At 37.4% G+C, this 19,632-nt stretch overlaps 1 protein-coding gene across 7 annotated transcripts in view; it reads left to right on the top strand.

Moving 5' to 3' along the window:
* The window catches only part of NFX1 (nuclear transcription factor, X-box binding 1), a 90,957-nt gene that overhangs the window by 38,914 nt on the left and 32,411 nt on the right, over nt 1–19,632 (top strand). For all 7 annotated transcript variants that reach the window (XR_007776959.1, XR_007776960.1, XM_030235316.2 and 4 more), the window contains 12 exons: nt 4,306–4,377; nt 6,115–6,254; nt 7,477–7,576; nt 7,717–7,934; nt 8,653–8,750; nt 10,120–10,150; nt 11,312–11,394; nt 11,932–12,040; nt 16,978–17,097; nt 17,721–17,800; nt 18,131–18,361; nt 18,651–18,724. Coding sequence is in view for 5 of the 7 variants with exons in the window: in XM_030235316.2 (XP_030091176.1) it covers nt 4,306–4,377; nt 6,115–6,254; nt 7,477–7,576; nt 7,717–7,934; nt 8,653–8,750; nt 10,120–10,150; nt 11,312–11,394; nt 11,932–12,040; nt 16,978–17,097; nt 17,721–17,800; nt 18,131–18,361; nt 18,651–18,724 (1,356 nt within the window). In the remaining 2 variants the exon portion in view is untranslated. The remainder of the gene's footprint in view (nt 1–4,305; nt 4,378–6,114; nt 6,255–7,476; nt 7,577–7,716; nt 7,935–8,652; nt 8,751–10,119; nt 10,151–11,311; nt 11,395–11,931; nt 12,041–16,977; nt 17,098–17,720; nt 17,801–18,130; nt 18,362–18,650; nt 18,725–19,632) is intronic.

A 19,632-nucleotide genomic window follows, 5' to 3' on the forward strand; every position in this document is an offset into this window, starting at 1 on the left:
TACTTGTTTCCCATACATAAAAATGTTCATTAAATTTCTCTTTGATATTAGATTTAATTTATATTTATGCATTATGTATTTATGCGTGCTGATTGATGTTTTATTTCATTTAAGTGTCATGGCCGTTTTCTTAATTTACTTTCAACTTCCAGACTAAAGGTAGCTGATTCCCTGAACAGAACACTGATTCTTTTGGAGACCAGCTGCCGGCCTCCATCTCAGGGGAGGCATATGTTCATGGACATATCTTTTGCTCAGTCAGAAATAAGCAGACTTCTTAACTGCCACGCTGCTGCGTCAGAAGACCCTCAACTCCCCACACGGTGGGGAGGAGGAAGCGCCGGCTAGCAGTGAGCACTGCAGCAGCTAGCAGCAGGGGGCACTACCCTGACACGCCAGGGGCGTTTAGGCAGCGCCTTCGGCAGGCTGAGGCAACGTCGAGTAGAGCGGTGAAGGTTTAGAGGAAGTTAGAGAAAAGAGGTCCTTCACTCCATTGGTGCAGTCCAGAGAGTTTATTTGTCTCCAGGGAAATCCAAGGGAGCAAAGGCAGGGAATAAGACAGACAACAGCATATAAAGGGGGTGGAACATAGGCAGAGATACATTATAGGAACCAATCGGAATAAACTAAGGCGGGGAATTGGATAAGACTGATATACACGACAACCAATGATACATGAGCTAGGGAGGGGCCCGGAGCCCTTGCCCAATCACTCCCTGGGGAAGGGAGAAGTCTCTGGAAGGATGGGCAGGGTTCCGGGAGATAGACAGGACCTGGGAGGAGGGGAAAATGTAACACGAGGGGCAGTTGCTAAGGGAACGGGGGTGGAGACAAGGGCTTGGCAGCGTGCCCAGACAGGGAGGACACCATTTGAGGGAAAGGGGGAACCAGGACTGAACCATCAAATTAAGTGAGGGTTGCAACTGGGGGAAGCATTACGAAATTGGGAAAACAATACAAAACAGGGGAGATAACTTAATTGAGAACGGAACACGCACCACAACACTTAACCATTTGAGAACTCCTTGACTGCAATTTGTTGCCTTACAAACTTTCCTTTAGGGCTTGGAAGCAAATGTTCTTCTCTTCTTTCCTGTCCTAGTCTACAGCAGAGGTTCAGTCTTTGGCATTCTCTTCTGAAAAGTCTTCTGAGGAGTAGTGACAATACTGTGACATTGGGGTGCTACAAATTTTTAGTCTCTAAATGCCTGATCTGCATAAAAGTTGTGAAAATTGAGTCCGAATTTGTGACCAGTTGTAGCAGTTGTAACATTTAAAAATGTTATCATTCAACTTCATGTTTCACATGAATAAAACCATAATGAGATTATCCAGTCCCAGAGGTAAGGCAACAGTAGGCATGCAGATGAAGATAATGGATGTTCTTGACACTCACTAACTTATGATGGTGAATTGGAAAGGAATGCACTTTCAACATCAGTGTTACCCAGTTTTGGATGTTCATCATATTTTGGACACTTCTTTCTTCCATATGGTAATCTTTGGTGTCTGTGAGGACACAGGCCATCATCATCTGCTGTATCAAAAAGCAAGTAGGAACTTTATTCCCTCTTGCTGTATCAGTGGTAGAGTTAAAGATGCAGGGCTCTAGTATCTGAATGCAGATGATAAGTCTGGACCATGATGTATGTCTGGGCAGAGATTTTCCTTAAGAGAGTGCTCTATTTTATGATTCTTGTTTAAGTTTAGATGATCTCAAAATTTCTTCTTGCAAGCATTTATTTCTTGTGGATTGTGGATTTGCTGTGTGCCATTTTCTCCTCCTCCCACATGTTCCTATGAGGTGATAAGGTTTGAACCAAAACTGTCATTCTGTTTGCAGATATCCTAAAAGCTGTTTTGTTTTTCCTTTTCAACACCACCCCCCATTTTGGTAAAAATAAATAAAGGTGATTTACACTGCCAGTTGACAGGGGCGATTTGAAGCACACAGACACCAATGGAAAGAACAGTCGTCTTATTTTACAATGAATATTAAGATAATACAAAAGTAAAATTATACATTCAATAAAACTATATGCTTAGCTCTAGCAACGGGCAAAAATAAGCAAGGTAGTGTACCTAGTCATTACTTTGCCTAAATACTTTACTGTCACCCAGAGTCCGCAGTCGCTGGGAAGCTCTGCATTTTTATCATCTAAGGAGCATTTTCTGCACTTCCTGTGCATGTCTCTATGCTGAATGAAATTTGAATTTCAGTCTTAATTGTTGTATGGATCCAGTATGTCCTAGAACTGTAGTCATACTGTAGCTTCTGTCTGAACTAAATTGTACCAGAAACTTTTGCACGTGTATCTGTAGGGATGCATAAGGAATACTTATTTCAAAAGTCAGAAGTTTGATTTCAAAGCATTAGTTTTTGCATTACTAGAATTTTTCTATTCTTTTTAAGGTCTTATTATTTTCTGTTCTTACTAAAAGGTCAGAAAACTGTCTCAGAAACATACATTGTCCAAATTTTCAGATGTCTGAAAATTAATTGTCTGATAACTGTTCTAACAAAAGGAATCTTGCTGTAAGACTGCACTCTGTTATTACTGGTGCTTACAACCTTAAAGTATTTGTGGTCAATATAAATTGCTGTTGTGTGATACAGTATCATCAGAAAGCATGCCAGGAGTGGGGTTATGGAAGAAATCTTAGCATTGCTTGCATATGAGTGTGTTGAGAGAAATAATACACCCCGTAAAAAACTTCACTTGACAAGACTTCCAAAGATGATGTGCCTTCTTGCTTTTCCAAGTTATGACCTAGATGATTTTGAATTTAAGTAGTATTTTGAATTTAAGTTTACGATGATCGGATTCTTAGTAGTTAAGTTGGCATCCAGCCTTCAGAATCCTACATGGATCTGTGAGAATTGACATCAAGACAGTGCAGTATACAGTGCAGTCCTTTTACAAGAGGTTTTCTTGTAAGATCGGTTTTCTCATATGTTGCAGTATGCATGTTAATTCTCATTGTCTGAAGTTTCACAATACAGTTTTAATTAATTCAGTGGTTTTCCTTTCTCCCTGCTTTACTGTTTATCCATCTAGTTTTTCTTTTTTTTCTCCATTTCCTTGTGCCTGCTCTGGTGCTTTTTCAACTCTTCACTATGTCATAAAACTGACCTATTAAAAGACGGAGGGTTATGGTGGTTTTGGTGGTTTGTTTTTTGGATTTGCTATACGTGATGGGGGATTTTTAATTGTTTTGAATTGGTTTATTGTGCAATTTCTTGGCTTTACTGTTAGAGTTGGCATAGGTTGAGAGATAGGTTAGGCCTTATTGTCAACGAGGAGGAGTGGTAGAGGAAGATAGGAAGCCAGACCACTGTTGACAAGCTGGAGGCATGACTCAACTATATTGCGTATGACTGTAGTAACTGGTGTACTCATTAGTACTTGTATAGTTACTGTCCTTGGGGAATTCAGTAGTTACCATGCAAGTGGGTAGTCTGAGTTTTTTGTTTTGGCTAGGATGTCTGTGCTCAGAACTGGTCTGTTCTGGCCAGTAATAATTGCTCCAAATGAGAGCTACTGTTTTTGCAGATGAAGGGAACTGGGAGTTGGCTAAGGAAGAGTGCAGACTAGATAGTTAAGTATAATTTCACAAACCTGGGCTTGTCTATGCCCAACTAAGGTCTTACATGCAGATAGGGGACATCTAATTTTTCTTGAAGTTGGAGGTAAGATCTGATATGTTAAGGACTGGAATTGATGACATCTGCAGGCAATTGCCCTTGATAGTAAGAAAAAAATGGAGGCAGATTTGCTGTGTCTCCCATGTGTTACCTGACAGGAAGAGGAGCAACACCTCTTAGTGGTGGCACTAGAAGTGCTGAGTTCAAAGATAAAACCACCAGCTCAAAAGAAGAAATTATTAGAGAAGTTTTTACCTCTGTTGTGTTTAAGATCACCTAAAAAGTAAATATGTTAATGCTTTGGACATAAGATGATTTTTTTTGGGTGTTATCAGTGATGAACACAGTTGAATTGATGCATGTTTGCTGGTGAAAATCAAATATATCAAATGTGTCAGTAGTAGAATTGATTTGTTAGTATTTCTGTTGATTTGACAGTGGCAGGATGTTCCTTCAACATTAGTGGTCTTTGAGACTGATGCAATTGTAATAATCAAATTTTTTTTCTTGTGTTAAGACTGCTTTCACACCCTGCAGGAGTAAATGTAGGAGTCCTGTATAATATTTTGATAATGCACTGATGTTGGGTCATGGTGGATTGTGTCTCCGTGAGTGTAATAAAGCTCAAGTTAAATTCACTTTTTTTACTTACTTCCAAGTCTGTGCCACCCAGGACCATGCCCTTCGTGCCCAGCCTTTGTGACAAAAACATGTGAATGTGGACAAACAAGGTAAGAATGCTTCTACTGTGCAAACGTAAGTTATTATAAATGAAAGAACAGTTTAAAACTCTATATACTATTTTTTTATTACAGTTTATTAAAAATATGCTGAACAAAGTTTAATCTGAGCTGTAACTTGAATTTGTGGTTAAAATGATTTGGAGAATTTTATATTTTGGAAAAATGAAGTTGCTTTTAATTTTTCAAGAAAAAATTAAAAAACGAAAAAATACTTGTTGATTTATAATACATGTAGCTGAATTGTTTGAGCAGTCTATAAGTTGATTTGCTTTTGAAATCTCATACTAGTATTTATTAATTTTATTTGCTAGAAGACTCAAGAAATTTAATAGAAAAATGTTCATATCTTTTCTATCTGAATGAAATGAGATCTTAAATTACTTAATTTCAGAAATAATAATTTCAAAAATAATGTGCTTGTCTCAGAAACTGTACAGAGAAGTCTATAGTGTATTCCAGACTTAAAGTTATCTTTTCCTTACATGTTTGGTCCATATAGTGTCACTGCCAATAGCAATATGGTACTGCCTATACTATGTGTGATCACTCATAATCAGTTGGCCTCAGTCTTTAGACTCCCCTTTTCTCGTTACGTAGAACTGATTCTGTGTAATAAATTGTTTGCCTGAGTTTGTTTACAGAATCAAAAAAGCCATAAACCAATTTCAGTGTTACATTCTTGCTCTGGAAAAAAGATCTTTCGGTTTTTTGCAATTATTGCTCAGAGTTTGAATCTAATACTACACAATCTTAATTTTTCAGAAGAAGGTACTGCAGCTTCTGTGGCAGCATTTGTAGATAAAAGCACTCTGTCTTCAGCCGAAAAATGGATCGCTTGTAGAATTATATCTTCCATAGTAATATTATCTCCTTTTATTGTTTAGGGGGTTTTCTTTTCTTTTTTTGTTGTTGTAGTTTGGTTTGGGTTTTTTTTTTTTTTTTTTTTTTTTTTTTTTTTTTTTTTTTTTTTTTTTTTTTTCTGACTTCTTATTTCATTTAAATGTTTAATAGATTCAACAACTTTGTGGTTTTTTTTCCAGATGTCAGATTTTTTTCCAGATGTCAGATTACTTCACCAGATTGCTGATTTTTATAATAGTACATTTGATAAATAAAACCTGCTTCAAAATAGCATTTCATATGTATAAACATGCAGCATGTATGGCATGGCATCACCAACTTAAGGATGTTTTAAAATTACTTTTTCAAGTACATGTTTTACAGCCATTGTATAAGCCATCCAGAGTTGAAAAAATCGGAGAATTGATTTTGTCACATTTTTTGACAATTTAATTAAAAACTCAGTTGTTTTCATAGACATCTGACCCACTGTTAAGGCCCGTATCCCTATCTTCATTGTGTTCAATGGATTTAGGGTTGTTTAAGTCTTCAGAAAGATGTCTGTATTGGAAATACCTGCTTTTCTGACAATACATACATGAGTTCATGCATTAGTTAAAATTTTAGTGTCACCTTGGGTTGTTTTCCCCCATTTTCTTCAGGAAAAATTCTGTAGACTAACTACTGTTACAGGTGTTTTACTTTAGTGAGGTGGAAGAGGGGAAGCAAGGGAAAAACTAGGGGTGTTATTTCCTAAAGGCTTTCATTAGTAAATTATGCTGCCTTTTGAAGATTTTGACATTTTACTGAAAATGCCTTTCCCTTTTAATTAAATACTGTGTAGATGTCATGTAGCTGACAGGCTATGGTGTCATGTCTCTACAGTCATTCAGTTCGCTGTGGTCAATCAACAAAAATTCATTGTTCTAATGTATGTGGAAATTCTTTGAACTGTGGAAAGCACAGCTGTACTCAAGTGTGCCACTCAGGAAAATGTTCACCTTGCCAGTTAACAGTACAGCAAGGTAAGTACTGAAATGCTTTACAGATATCCACCCTATACAATGAGAACAAGGGGGTGGAAAAGATCAGTACCAAGAGGCAGGTGCCAGTTTTTCCTTAACACAACCAAAATCTATTGCTGGAATCCTCCCCTGATGATTAGGCTATTGGAGCATGTGCCTTATTAGGACAGGCTGGTGATACTGGACTTTGTTATCCTGAGAGGGTTGAGTAGTGGCCTTTCAGTAGCTAATAAGTAATTTAAGAAGACAGAGATGGGTTATGCATGTGTGAAGGATGAGAGACTATGAGCTTCAATTCCTTGTAACTAGCTGTAAGGGAAACCTCTTTTCTTGGGATTTTCAAGACCAACTGAATAAAATACTTGAGTAATGTGGTCTGATCTCATTGCTGACTGTGCTTTAGGTAAGGGCTTGAACTAACTAATCCTTTCTTACCTGAATTATCCCCTGATCCTACTGAATTTTTTACTACAATTATAAGAATTAATTAGACAGTAAATGAAAGAAAAATAGAAGAAGGTATAGGGAAGTGTAACATGAATGAGGGGTGATGGTCATAAATGGAGACTTCACACTCTAGAGTTGTTGTGACAAACGGCCTCGAGTTTATTCCTCCAGCTTATTTTATAGGAGCTCCAGTTACACATGTGATTTGTTGAGGTGTTAGCCCCATGCAGCTCTCTGGCCAATAATACATCTGCATTTAGAGCTGAATGACATTGGCTGAGGGTCCTTGTGCAGATTGAATCTAACCTATCCTTACCCACCCAGGGATTCCAGGGCCACAGGAAAGTGGCAAGGACATTTCAACAAGCTTCTCATGATTTCTGTTAAAATTTTCTAAACCGAGTCTTGAATGGAAATTAAATTGGCTGAGTACGTATATTAGTATATTAATAACTTTATGGAACAGTTTATACAGAAAATTGTAAGTTAATTTTCCCATTTTTTAAGGTAATAGTTAACTTGTTATGTATACTACTTTCATAAATAAACTTTTTATGCACATGGTACCACTTTATCAAAACAAATAATGTTGGAATTCCAACTTCTGTAGGACAAAACTCTTTCATTGATGAAATAAATCTAAAGAGGAGCAACTTCTTTATCCTTCTAAAAACTGAGTGTAACAATTTTTCACTCTTTACCTTTTTATATTTGCTGGAGGTGTTTTATCACTGATATTCTCTTGTATTTTCTGTGAAATATTGCTTTCTTTCAGTGTGTTACTGTGGAAGCAACTTTAAAGAAGTATTGTGTGGATCAAAGGAAGAATTCTCTGACGGTTTTGGGAGTTTCTCATGTCAGAATATATGTGGCAAGTAAGATCACTATGACTTACACTTTTAAAAAGAAGAAGGTCATTCTATTCACAATGACCTATTGTGATACTCCTATATAATTCCCCTTTTAATTTTTTCTTGTTTTCTATTTTGTTTCTTTGATTTTTTTTTTCCCCCAGAAAATTAAATTGTGGGAGGCACAACTGTAAGCAATTATGCCATCCTCAGCCTTGCCAGCTCTGTCCACGACTTCCACAAGTTGTGTATCGTTGTCCCTGTGGTCAGACTCCTCTCAGCAAGTTACTGGAACTAGGATGTGTTGAACGTAAAATTTGCACAGATCCTATCCCATCGTGTGGAAAAACATGTGGCAAACCTCTTTCTTGTGGTAGCTATGGTAATTAGAAATTTCTGTGTCAGAGTATTCAAAGGGTCTCATAGTGTCACTGAAAGTCAGGTGAAATGAGCTCCTGAACCCCAGTGCAGCATTAAGAAGCAGGCATTCTTTATTGTGGTACCAGCTGCAGGCGGGATAAATTCACCTAGAGTCGCGCATTCCGATTCTCTGCAAGCATGTTGCTTATATACTTAAATTACATACATATGCTTCACAATTTGCAGAAATCTCGTACATATTATAATTTCTCATTACCATAAAACTCTCCTCCTGGCTTAGTCCTTTTATGGTCTTATTTTGGCTGTGGTTGCATTCCGAAGCCAGATGTACTTACTCCCCCAGTCCCTTTATCTTCCCTCTGTCCTTGCTCTGGAAGCAGGGCATGCCTGTTTCTTTGTTAAAAGTACAGAGAACCAGTCTTTGTTCTTACATTAACCCTTTTGATATAAATATTTTGAAAACAAAACAAAAAGGGGTCTTTAAATATTTCAATAAATTATTATTTTATTTGTGATTTTGAGTTTTAACCAAAATGAGTGTAAAAACCATTCTAGAGCCTGCAGTCTGGCTGTGTGTTCATAATAATGCTCTGAAATAAGGAAATAAAACTCAGCTGTGCATAGGCTTAGTATCATTGACCAGTGATGTTCCTAATAAATATGATGTTACAAGTAATAGATTTTTTTATATTCTTAATATTGTATTTTCATTTTGCTAGAGTTCATTCATACATGTGAAAGCCTTTGCCACGAAGGAGACTGTAGACCATGTTCTCACACATCAAATATTTTTTGTAGATGTGGCTTCAAAAAAAAGGTGAGTGTGTAGAAACAGGTTATCTTTGCCACTTTTTAAAGCCTTGGAGAAAAAGGAACTAACGAAGTATAAAGAAGTACTGTGCTCCTTAGCTGCAAGAGCCTGTGTTGTATACTAAGTGATAGATGGTATCTAGCTTATACTGTGAAGTGGTAAAATGCTTTTACTAGGAAGGCAAGTTTTAAAGTATTTTGACAGAGTTTGAACAGGGTTCTATTAGCGTAAATATTCTGCAAAGTCCTATATTATTCTGGAGTATTTTTGTAGCGTAAGGAATTGGTAGTGTTGCTAAGAGTAAACTGAAAGAAGGAAGGCAGCCTAATTAAAACTTTATAGTAATTGCTTGTAGTCTCCTGGTAGATGTTTTAATAGAGACTATATTGTTACTGATTCCTTTTCTTTGTACATTTATATAGTGATCCTCTAGGTCCTCAGGTATTGTTATTTAGTAATGATTATATTTTTAAACCATGCTACTTTCTGTAATCAAAGCTTTGAAATTTTTGGCTACTGTCACAGAAGCTTTGACTTTTTTCGCCTGTTATATATCATCTGCAAGTAGAGGTGCTTCTGAGCACCTCGATATATGTAAGTCTGTAGGTGCATGGAAATGACTGAGAGTGTGCTAGAGGTTGGAACTGCTTTCTCCTAGAAGTTTGCTGAAGGTAGTTATGGGAAGAAGACTTTACATTGCTTTTTGAATCTTGAAATAAAGTAGTGAGGTTTTGGGTTTAGTTTATGAAGTTTCTCACACACCAAAAAGATGCTTCTATAAAAAGAGTTAACTACAGTGATAATTTCAATCAATTATGAAAAATGTGGTACTCAGAAATGACAGCTTAGAATATAAAGTTGTGGCGAATGCTTCTAATGTCAACAACATTATTTTCATCCATCACATTTTATTTTCATGTTGAGGTCTTTAAGTATAACTTTGTAGATCGTAACATTAGGCTTCTTCCTTTCTTTCATCAGACTTGCATTTTTGGGACAGTTGATCAAAGCAGAGGTTTATGCACTCCTATCAGTACTCTCTGGGAGAGCTCTGTTGGTTTCCATCACGCTGATTTCTGTTTTCTTGGGACAAGCCTGATTCTCCCAGTTATGGTGACACTTAATACTGCTTAATTAAGTGGAGAATACAAAACTACATTTTTTAAAAAATGGTATTGAATCTTTAAGGAACAAATATTGTGTTAAAAGATTTTTTGAATTTTTTTCCAGTTTTTATTTTTCACTTTTGTATACAGATGTGTTATACACATGAAAACTGTGTGCTTCTTTTTTCATGTGACCAAGTGTTTTCTAGATAAGTATGTTTCAGTTGTTTCATTTTTTTTAATCTAATGGCTACTTATTTGTTTCCTAGGAAATCCCATGTGCTCTTCTCAGAAATAAAGGTACAAGATAATGATAAATTCATAATGTAAAGCTGCTTAAAAATTATCACAGCTCATAGTAATTTGGGGTTTGATTGACAAAGTTGGCAAATAGCTGATCTGTACTGCATCTTTTATGCATGCTTCCATGCCAAATTGGTAATTTTTGCTGCTTGTTCATGGTACTGGCCATGCTGCTATGTTTGGGAGAAGGGTTGACATGTAAACATCTTTAGTTTTCTTTCATCTTTTACATAAGGAAAGATTTCTTCACATTTAATCTCAAAGATTGTCTGTTTTATTTTGAACAGTTTTTTATACCACCTGCCATATTCAGTAGGTTGCCATCCCCCTCCTACTCCCCCATTATACTGTATAACTTTTGGTCAACTTGCACAACTCTGATTCAGTGTAATAGTTTTGCTCTGATGCCTGTGTTTCTGGGGAATAGTTTGATTCTACTACACATTGTATGGTGGTAATCTTTGCAGCTGGTCTTTGCTTGTGACCATGGCAGAGTGTTCCCATTTGGTGCTTCTTAGTATTGAGAATGTAACATCTCAGAATTCCTCTCAGTGAAATCTTTACTTGATTGACCCCTGTCTACTGAGGTGTTTATTTACAAGATACATAAGGGAGTAATATGCTTATTTTCTAATTTGACCTTTTGTCTGGGAAGACTTCGCTCCTATTGAATCCAGAAGTGATTCCCTTTTGTTAGCTGTTTATGGTAATAAGGATGTTCTTTGCTAGCAGTAGTTTCAAGAGCATATAGTAGTAGTTGTTTTTAGCTGACTAAAACAGCTAAAACCACCCCAGTTTAAGCAGTCTTAAATTGGATGTTTGTGGGACTTCAGAGTATCAGAATATCCTGTTTTCTTTGTTCTATTGTGTGGACTTTATGGTGTGAAGGTTAAGGGGAAATTAACTAGCTTCATGTATTCTGCTTTCCAAAATCCTTTTGAGTAAGAGTTTATTTAAAGAAAGGCAAGTGCCCACATGGGGATAATTGTGAGGAAGTGCGAGTAATTTAAAAGTTTGCTTGCTGGCTTACCCTGTGTTAGTCTCTCCTAGACCATGCCCTGCAACAGTCTTAGCATAATACTGTAATTACAGGTTTTATTCTCAGCATATGCAAAGACCTAAAAGTTAGGAATTTGGGGGGATTTTTTTTTTTAATAGCTGCTATTACATTCATGTGTGACAAGCGATGCAACAAGAAGAGATCATGTGGACGACACAAGTGTAATGAAGTTTGCTGTGTGGTAAGTGTACCTTTGGTTTTATAAAATTTCTTGATGTGATGTGTGTTTAATTTTGGTTGTGATGTTAACAGTCTTTTTTTCTTTTGTATCTTTCCATTTTTGTGCATCTTCATTCTCTATTTGCTGTGTTGGTTATGCTCACAAAGTTTGTGTGTGTGCATTTATTTTGCAAGTTTTGTTTTATAGGTAGCATTATAAATGTAAAGCCAAATTTCAGCCTAAATGCAGTTAAATCAGTGTAAAGGTGCTTTTTGTCAATGCAGTGATTCCAGGGAGAATGGAGAGGGAAAGTGTATTACTTAATAGAGGAAGCATAAACCTTGTAGTTGTGTCTGTAACAGAAGTTATAACAGAATCTGCATTAAAAATTGTGTATCCATATAGTGATGGAAAAACTATAGATTTGGCCTAAGCTATTTTCTGCACTATACAGTTTTGTCTGTCTATTATTAGAAGTAGATTGGAACCTCAAAGAGAAAAAAATAGCCAATAGGGCTTATAGTTAAATTCTGCTTTTCCTTTTTTGCCGTTTCTTAGGACACAGAACATAAGTGCTCTTTGGTTTGTGGTCGTAAACTCAACTGTGGGCTTCATAGATGTGAAGAACCCTGCCATCGCGGCAGTTGTCAGACATGCTGGCAAACAAGTGAGTTATGGGCAAAAATACATAATTGTCATTTATTCTAGGAATATGTTAATATCTCTGTATAGCTCTAGGCAGTTAGTGTGATCTGTTTCACACTGGTGAAAAAGCAGAAAGACAGGTGATGGAGATTGTAAGGATACTGTTAACAGATTGAAGTGGCTTCGCTGCAGTAGTACATGTGTCTCACCTGCATTATATGCGTTTGGGCATAGTCAAAGACCTCCATTTTATGGAGACCAACTTTTCATGGAATCATCCTGAGAAAGAGAAGGTGCTAGAGCCTCTGAAGCTCACTGTGCTTGAGTAAGCATTGTAGTCTGTCTTAATAGCCTGTGAATATGATGCATGTGTTGACTGCATCTCTCATTAGAAAAATAAATATTTCTGTGTGCAAATATTTCTCTTGACAAAGCAAAATAGTAATCTTAATGTCTTGGAAGTCCTGTTAGTAACTTCTGGTCTAGTTATGTCAGAATGCATGGATTTTTCTGAGCAGTTGTTTTTCTTCACTGAATTCCATGGGTTTAATATTTAAGGTCATTAAACTTATCCACATTGCTGCAATATTTTTGAGGATTGTATTTCACTCTCAGATTAAAGGAGACCTAAGGATTTGCCTCCATTGTTGAATGGGATGCCTCCACTGTAAGTTTCTCCACTGTGCAGTGTGATAAAATCTAGAGGTCAATCTTCCATGCTGGTTTTTTTTTTTTGAATGTGGGAAAAGCAGTTACATACTTCAGGAACCAGTTTATTATGGTAATTTTGCTTAAACCTCTGTGCTTCCGAAGTTTCCCATTTGGATCTGTCCAGAGGTAAATCAACCAAGTAGTATCTTTAAAGATTTCCTACCTGCTTTCTCTGGACACTGCTTGTTGAGATTACAGAGGCATACATTGTATGATTCTATATGATTCTAATCCTGTAGTTGATGGTGAGTCCTTCTCAGCACTCCAAGGACCATTCTTGACTCTGATTCACCTGTCCAGCCAACACTTTGCAGGTGGTTTATATCAGGCATGTTATCAAATGCCATGGTATGGTCAGCTGTAAGTCATTTGCCTACTCATTTAGGTTGAATTTCTTGTCCCTGCTTTTCTCTTCATTTCTGCTTTTGCTAGGAATGGTGAGGGCTGACATCAAGGTGCAATACTTGAGTGCATCTACACGTCTTTGTGCTTCCCAGGTACTTTACTTTCCAGTGTAATTTCCTCAGTGCTGATAAATGTGGTCCCTTTCTTGTGCTAGGGTTTCTTTATGCACATATAGTCTACTTCAAGACAAGAATACATCTCTTGGGGAAAATAAATAAACTCAGCATAAGAGACAGCGCATTAAAAAAAAAAAAAAGTTTTCAGATACTGTATTTCTGCCCTTTGGATCAGACCTCTCTGCACTCTGTCCCCATTATCCTGATTAGTGCAACTAAGAGACATCTCATTTTAAGATTTTTCGCTTATCATTTCTCATCAATAGCAAGCGACCTGTGTAGCTGTCTTAAGATTCAGGTCTTCCAAAAACCTTGGAAGGTTGTTTCAAGACCTGTAGTGAGGTACAGCAAAGTTCTACTCTTTCCCATGCTTCCTTTCAACAGGGCATTCCTTTCCATGGACATTCTGAATCTTTTCTACTTTTGCTTTCTACTTCTTTCTTCTAACATTTTGTCCACCCTAGCATTCTTATTTGCTGTAACTTATTGTAATTTAGTCTCCTTAGACAAAAATTGCAGGTTTTTTTTTACTAACTGCAGTACTTCAAAATACATGGGCAAATGAGTAGGATCTGGCCCGAGATTTAACTGATGGAACAGATCATAAAAAATAACCAGACCTGAGACATTTCTGAACATAGCAAAAATCATTGAAAAAGTGAAAGAAGTTTCAGATAGGAAATTTCACATCTGTTCCTCACTAAAAAGGGTGAGGGATGTCTGAGATTCACAAGTAATTGGATGAGTGAGGTAGAGGTAACCTTTTTGAGAGTGGAATTTTTTCAAGGCTAGTAGGTAGTTGTGATGCTGATATAACAACACTAATAATAGCAGAAGTAACAGATTTGGGTACAGATGTAGCTGAGTGGCCAGTGGCTGTACTGGGTTTGCATGCAGGGTTTGGAAGCAAAGGGCTACGGAATTGGCTTCTGTGTGGACATAGGGTAGCTGTTAGAAGCTACCCTATGTCCAGCAGAGTCAATGCCAGCTGGTTCGAAGATGGATCCACTACTGGCTAAGGTCAAGCTGATGAGGAATAGCAGTAACACCTATGTGAAAACGTATTTAAGATGTAAAAACATTTATTGAACAGATGTAATTGCAGCTAGAAAAGAGAGGAGGCAACTATGCAGACACTTAAGATCAGTGAAAAAGGAGGGGGAGGTGGTGCTCAGATGCTGAAGCAGAGCCATTGTTGTGGAAGACCATGGTGAAGCGGCTGTGGTCCTGCAGCCCATGGCGGTCAACAGAGGTACAGAGATCCACCTGCATCTCACAGAGGAACACCACACTGGAGCAAGTGTATGCCTGAAAGAGGCTGTGAACTGGTGGGGGTCCTGTGCTGGGAAAAGCTCCTGGCAGGGACTTGCAGACCTGTGGGGAGCAGAGCTCGCACTAGAGCAGGTTTCCTGGTGGGACCTGTGACTCTGGTGGAACCCACATTGGACCAGGTTTTGCCTGAAGGGCTGCACCCTTTGGAACAGTGACCTATGCTAGAGCAGTTTGTGGAGAACTGTTGCACGCAGGACAGACTCCTGTTGGAGAAGTTCATGCAGAGCTCCCAATGGAAGGGACCCAGCTGTGGAGTAGGGAAGGACCCTTCTCCCTGAGCAGCAATGGGAAAAATGTGTGATCAACTGGCCCTATTCCCTGACCCCTGCACCACTGGGGGGCAGGAGCTAGAGCCTGGGAAAGAGGGAGGGGTGTGGGAGAAGTGTGTTTAAGATTTACTTCACAGTATCCTGCTCTGATTTTATTAAAAATAAACTCAGTATGCCCAAGTGGCATCTGTGTTTTGCACATTATGGTATTTGGTGAGTGACCTCTCCTGGTCCTTATCTCAAGTCATTAAATTTTCTTTCCCCTGCCAGTGGATGGGAGTGATAGAAATGAAACTGTTGGTCAGCTTACTTATCTGATAGAGATCTGTGCACCTCATGTCCGTTGTTTATCCTGTCATAGTTAAGATTTTATGTCTTTTGGTGTAGTCTCATTCTCTGTTCAGTGTGTGAGATTTCTTGAGTGCTAGTAGCTGGAGGCTTGGCTGCACGTCATGGGAGCACATAGTCTTTATGCTAGCAACTGAGAGACCAGATTGATTTATCCTGTGTGAAAACAGCTGGAGAATGGGATCATAAGTTATAAGGACCCCTTGATCTGGGTGCCAGTACATGGATGGATGAAGGTTTGTGTGCAATTTTCTAACAAACTTGCTTCAAAGTTGGATTGAGTGGCTAGTAGGTCTGCCTCTGGAAATACCCAAGGTTTCAGCCAGTACCTGGGAAAGGAGTCCATCCTGGCATGGATATTAGACAGCCTGTGCTAGTATTTCAGATTCATGAATGTGATGTGCATGTGCATTTGGAGTGAATTGTGTGTAGGTGTGGGTCTTCAGTAATAATCTTCAGTCCTGATGAGCTGAAGAGAAGGAAGAGAACTTAACTATTCACATTCCTCTTTATTTGAATCTCATATTCAATTGGCTTTGTGTCAATCTGTGTATCTGGTCATGTGATTGCCATGTATGTATTGCGTGTCTCATCTCTCTGGAATGTGTGCTCAGTCCTACCCCAGGCTGGAGCTGCATATTGATCTAGCAGCCATCAATATCTAGAGAAGTGGGACAGTAGGAACATTTGGGAGTTCAGCAGGTTTTGCTTTGGTAGACCAGGAAGGAAGAATCCTGTGATTCCAGAGTTAGAGAACTTGCTGAATGCCAAAGCTCCCTTAACACACTCCTCTTCAGGTTAAAATTGTTGGTTTGTATTTTTGTTGCCCCTTTATTCTTTTGCCTCCTCCACCATTTTCTGTTGTTTTCCACTACCTCTTCATTTGCTTACAGACCAGTCATATTCTCTTTTTGTTCTCCCGTCTCCTTCTATATGATGTCAAATGTTTTCTTAGTGTTCTGTTCTTCGAAGCATTTATCTGTTTGAACTGTAGTTTGCATTCCAGTCAGTTTGACAGTTTTTGTATAGTCTGAAAAAAGCAGTGAATTGTATTAATTTTTGTGCAGTGTTTTCATTGGGGTAGTGTATGTAAGTACTTATATTACTTTGTATATTACTGAGATTTGGATCTTACAGGAGTTTAAAACTTGTTTCCCAAACACGGAAGATAAAAAAATGCACTCAGAATAAATGGGTACTGCCTGAGGCGGAGAACTTCCAAAACACTCAAAGCTGGGTTTGAAGTATTTGGACACATTCATGATGAATGCTTATGAGGAGGATCTATGTAATAATAAATACCATAAAGAAGACTTGTTAACTTTTGGTAATTTTCTTTGGAATCTTTATAGTACTATATGCAGGGCTTGGCAAAATTACAAAATCTAAACAATGGCCTGAAAAAGTGATGTCAGGAAATTTGGAACAAATTTCAATGATGGGCCTTCTGAAAGGGAATTCAAGAGATACCTCCCCTTTTTAAATCAAAGGTAGAACAGCAAAGCTTTCAACTTGACATGAGCATTTTGCTTGTTCTGGTTCAGAATATTGATATGAAAGAACTGCTCTAAAAGCAAAGCATAATTCCTAACCAAGTCATCATAGTCTAGTTTTCTTGTAGGAGCCACAAAAGCTAATAAATTCACTAATTTCAAATATTAGTACTTAATATTAAAAAACAAAGCTGGAATAAAACATTTGCATGTTACGTAAAGATTTCTCATAGAGAAAACATGCAAATAGATGTAGTCATTAGGATATATTTGACTTTTTTTCAGGTTTTGACGAGTTAACTTGTTATTGTGGTGAATCTGTGATTTATCCCCCTGTTCCCTGTGGCACTCAGCCACCAGAGTGTAAAAAAGCATGCACCAGGCCACATGACTGTGATCATCCAGGTAAGTCAAGCCATTCAGTTTTGACTGGGGTTTTTTGGGGTTTTGTTTGGTTGGTTTTGTTGTGTGGTGGGTTTTTTGTTTGTTTGTTTTAATTTGGGGTTCTTTTAATCAAAATGTAGAACAGTGTACATAGGTCTATTTGAAAACATATATCCAAGCCTACCAGCTAAAAACTTGCAATGAAAACTACTAATGGTACTTCTTACTGGTAAAAACACTGGCGTTTTTTCTTATTAGTTGCAACACATTAATTGCTGTATTCCAAAGATCAAGTGCTCTATTGAAACAGTAGGATAATCTAGGGAACAGTTAGTTTCTATGTTCCTTGTAAATTAATTGGCTGATTACAAAATAAATAGTGTGGGTCAAATAGTTTCTGACAAATTTTGCCTAAGAGTATAACCCTACTCACAAGTTAAAAAAATACCTGCTATTTAATTTAGAGTGTATAGGGATTATTCACATAAACACTTGACATCATAATTTTTTGTGATGCATAATCCTTCCCATAAATTGTGTAGTTCTGCACTCTCTTGCTTAATAGTCTTTACTGTCTTCTTTAATGCATTCAACTGAAGTATACTGATAAAACTGTTACGACTTTTATATTTCTGTGACTGCAGTGTACCATTCATGTCATAGTGAGGAGAAATGTCCCCCCTGTACATATCTCACTCAGAAATGGTGTATGGGCAAGCACGAAGTAAGTGTGGACAATTAATGGTTTTGAATACGAAACAATTTTTTACCACTGTAGGCTTAGATGTTTGTGTCATCTTTAAAATGGAATATGTTATTGGAGTTGGAGTTTAATGTGATTAAATTGGAGAAGTATATCTTTTATTCTATATGCATGCAAACCAGCTCTATTGGACTATAGTATAAAACAAAATTCATTCTTTGACCTAAGATCTTCTAGTATTAAGATTCTTATGTGGACAGTGGCAATGAAGGTGTGAACAGTAAAAGCACTTTGAGTTTTCCATTGATTATTTTTACTGTTAGTTGTCATCTTCTTCCTTTCCTCTTTCAGCTGCGAAGTAATATTCCTTGTCATCTCACTGACATTTCCTGTGGACTTCGCTGCAATCAAATGTTAAAATGTGGAATGCACAAATGTAAAAGAATTTGTCATAAAGGAGAATGTCTTATAGATGAAGAATGTAAACAGCCATGTATTATTCCAAGGCTATATTGTAATCATCCGTGTATGGCTCCTTGTCATCCTTCTTCACGCTGCCCGACAACATCCTGCTGTGCAAAGGTTAGGTACCTAAAGAAAATTCACTGTAAAGTCAAAGGTGAATTATATGGTTTAATTATCAGCCAGTAACAGTTGTGACATGTTTGTATATTGATAGCATAACATTTTGTCTGTAAACTTAAAATACTGATTTTTTAAAAATAAAACTGTTCATCACTTTTAGTTAGACTTTATTCCACTAAAATAGGCCTTCTAAAATGAATAAGTTTATATCCTCCATGGCAGTAAATCCTTCATGGCAGTAAATAGACCAAACTTTAAAAAGTTGCTCACTTATGTGTTATGGCAGGTTGATCTTCAGTGTGAATGTGGAAGAAGAAAGGAGAGTATGATATGCTCCGAAGCATCTAATACATATCAAAGGTTGGTATGGTAATAATTCTTTCAATTCCTTACTGGACCTACTGCTTCGCAGTTTGATTACATTGCAGATGGTTAGACTTGACTAAATATATTTAGTTCACAAGCTTTTTGACTTTTTTGTACTTTGACATGTGGTATTTTTGAGGGGGAGGGGGGGAGGCATTTCCCAGAGCTTTTGTACCAGGTATGCTGTATTAGAACTTTTTTTTTTTCTTTTTTTTTTCCTGTTGATATGTCAAAGCTTGAGTCTTCCATATGTGGAACTCTATTCTACCCACACAGAGCAATTAGGTACAGATTCAGGCTCCTGAATGTAGGTGATTGCAGTCCATGTGTGACTTGCTGTCCAAATTTCCAATCATGTATGATGGAATCTAGTCAGTAGAGATGATGGATGCTGAAGAGTGATTTAAAGTAATTTTGAAATAGCTAAATTTAGGCAGGAGAGCTTTGGCATCTAAATCTTGGCTTTTAATCTTGGGCAAACTGAGCCTTACCCAACTGTATTTATTGCAACAATCTCCAGATCCTACGTCTAAACTTAATTTTCTCTCTTATAAGAGAGAGAACAAGGAAAAGAAGAAAAATGGGGCTTTGGAACTTTTGAAATGAATACAGCAAAACAGTAATAATGATAATTTAAAAAATCTTACTCTTAGGCTGTGATTGAAAGGGAGTAAAAAAAGTTAGTCTAAAGAATTGGTATGTGATCCGAGTTCTGCTCTGTATCCTACTTGTTAGGCAAACAAAGTCTGCGATTCTTCCTGTCTTTCAGAGAAGGTTTCTTAGTGATGGGTTTATTTGGAACTGGTATTAGAGGGCCTTTTTTTTTTTCCTAGCCTGGCTTAGGGTATGCTGCTTGGTTTCTGCTGAATACTGTCCATATTCAAGTTCTGACAGAAAATAGT

This window comes from Serinus canaria, chromosome 2 (genome assembly GCF_022539315.1).
Source record: "Serinus canaria isolate serCan28SL12 chromosome 2, serCan2020, whole genome shotgun sequence".
NCBI lineage: Eukaryota > Metazoa > Chordata > Aves > Passeriformes > Fringillidae > Serinus > Serinus canaria.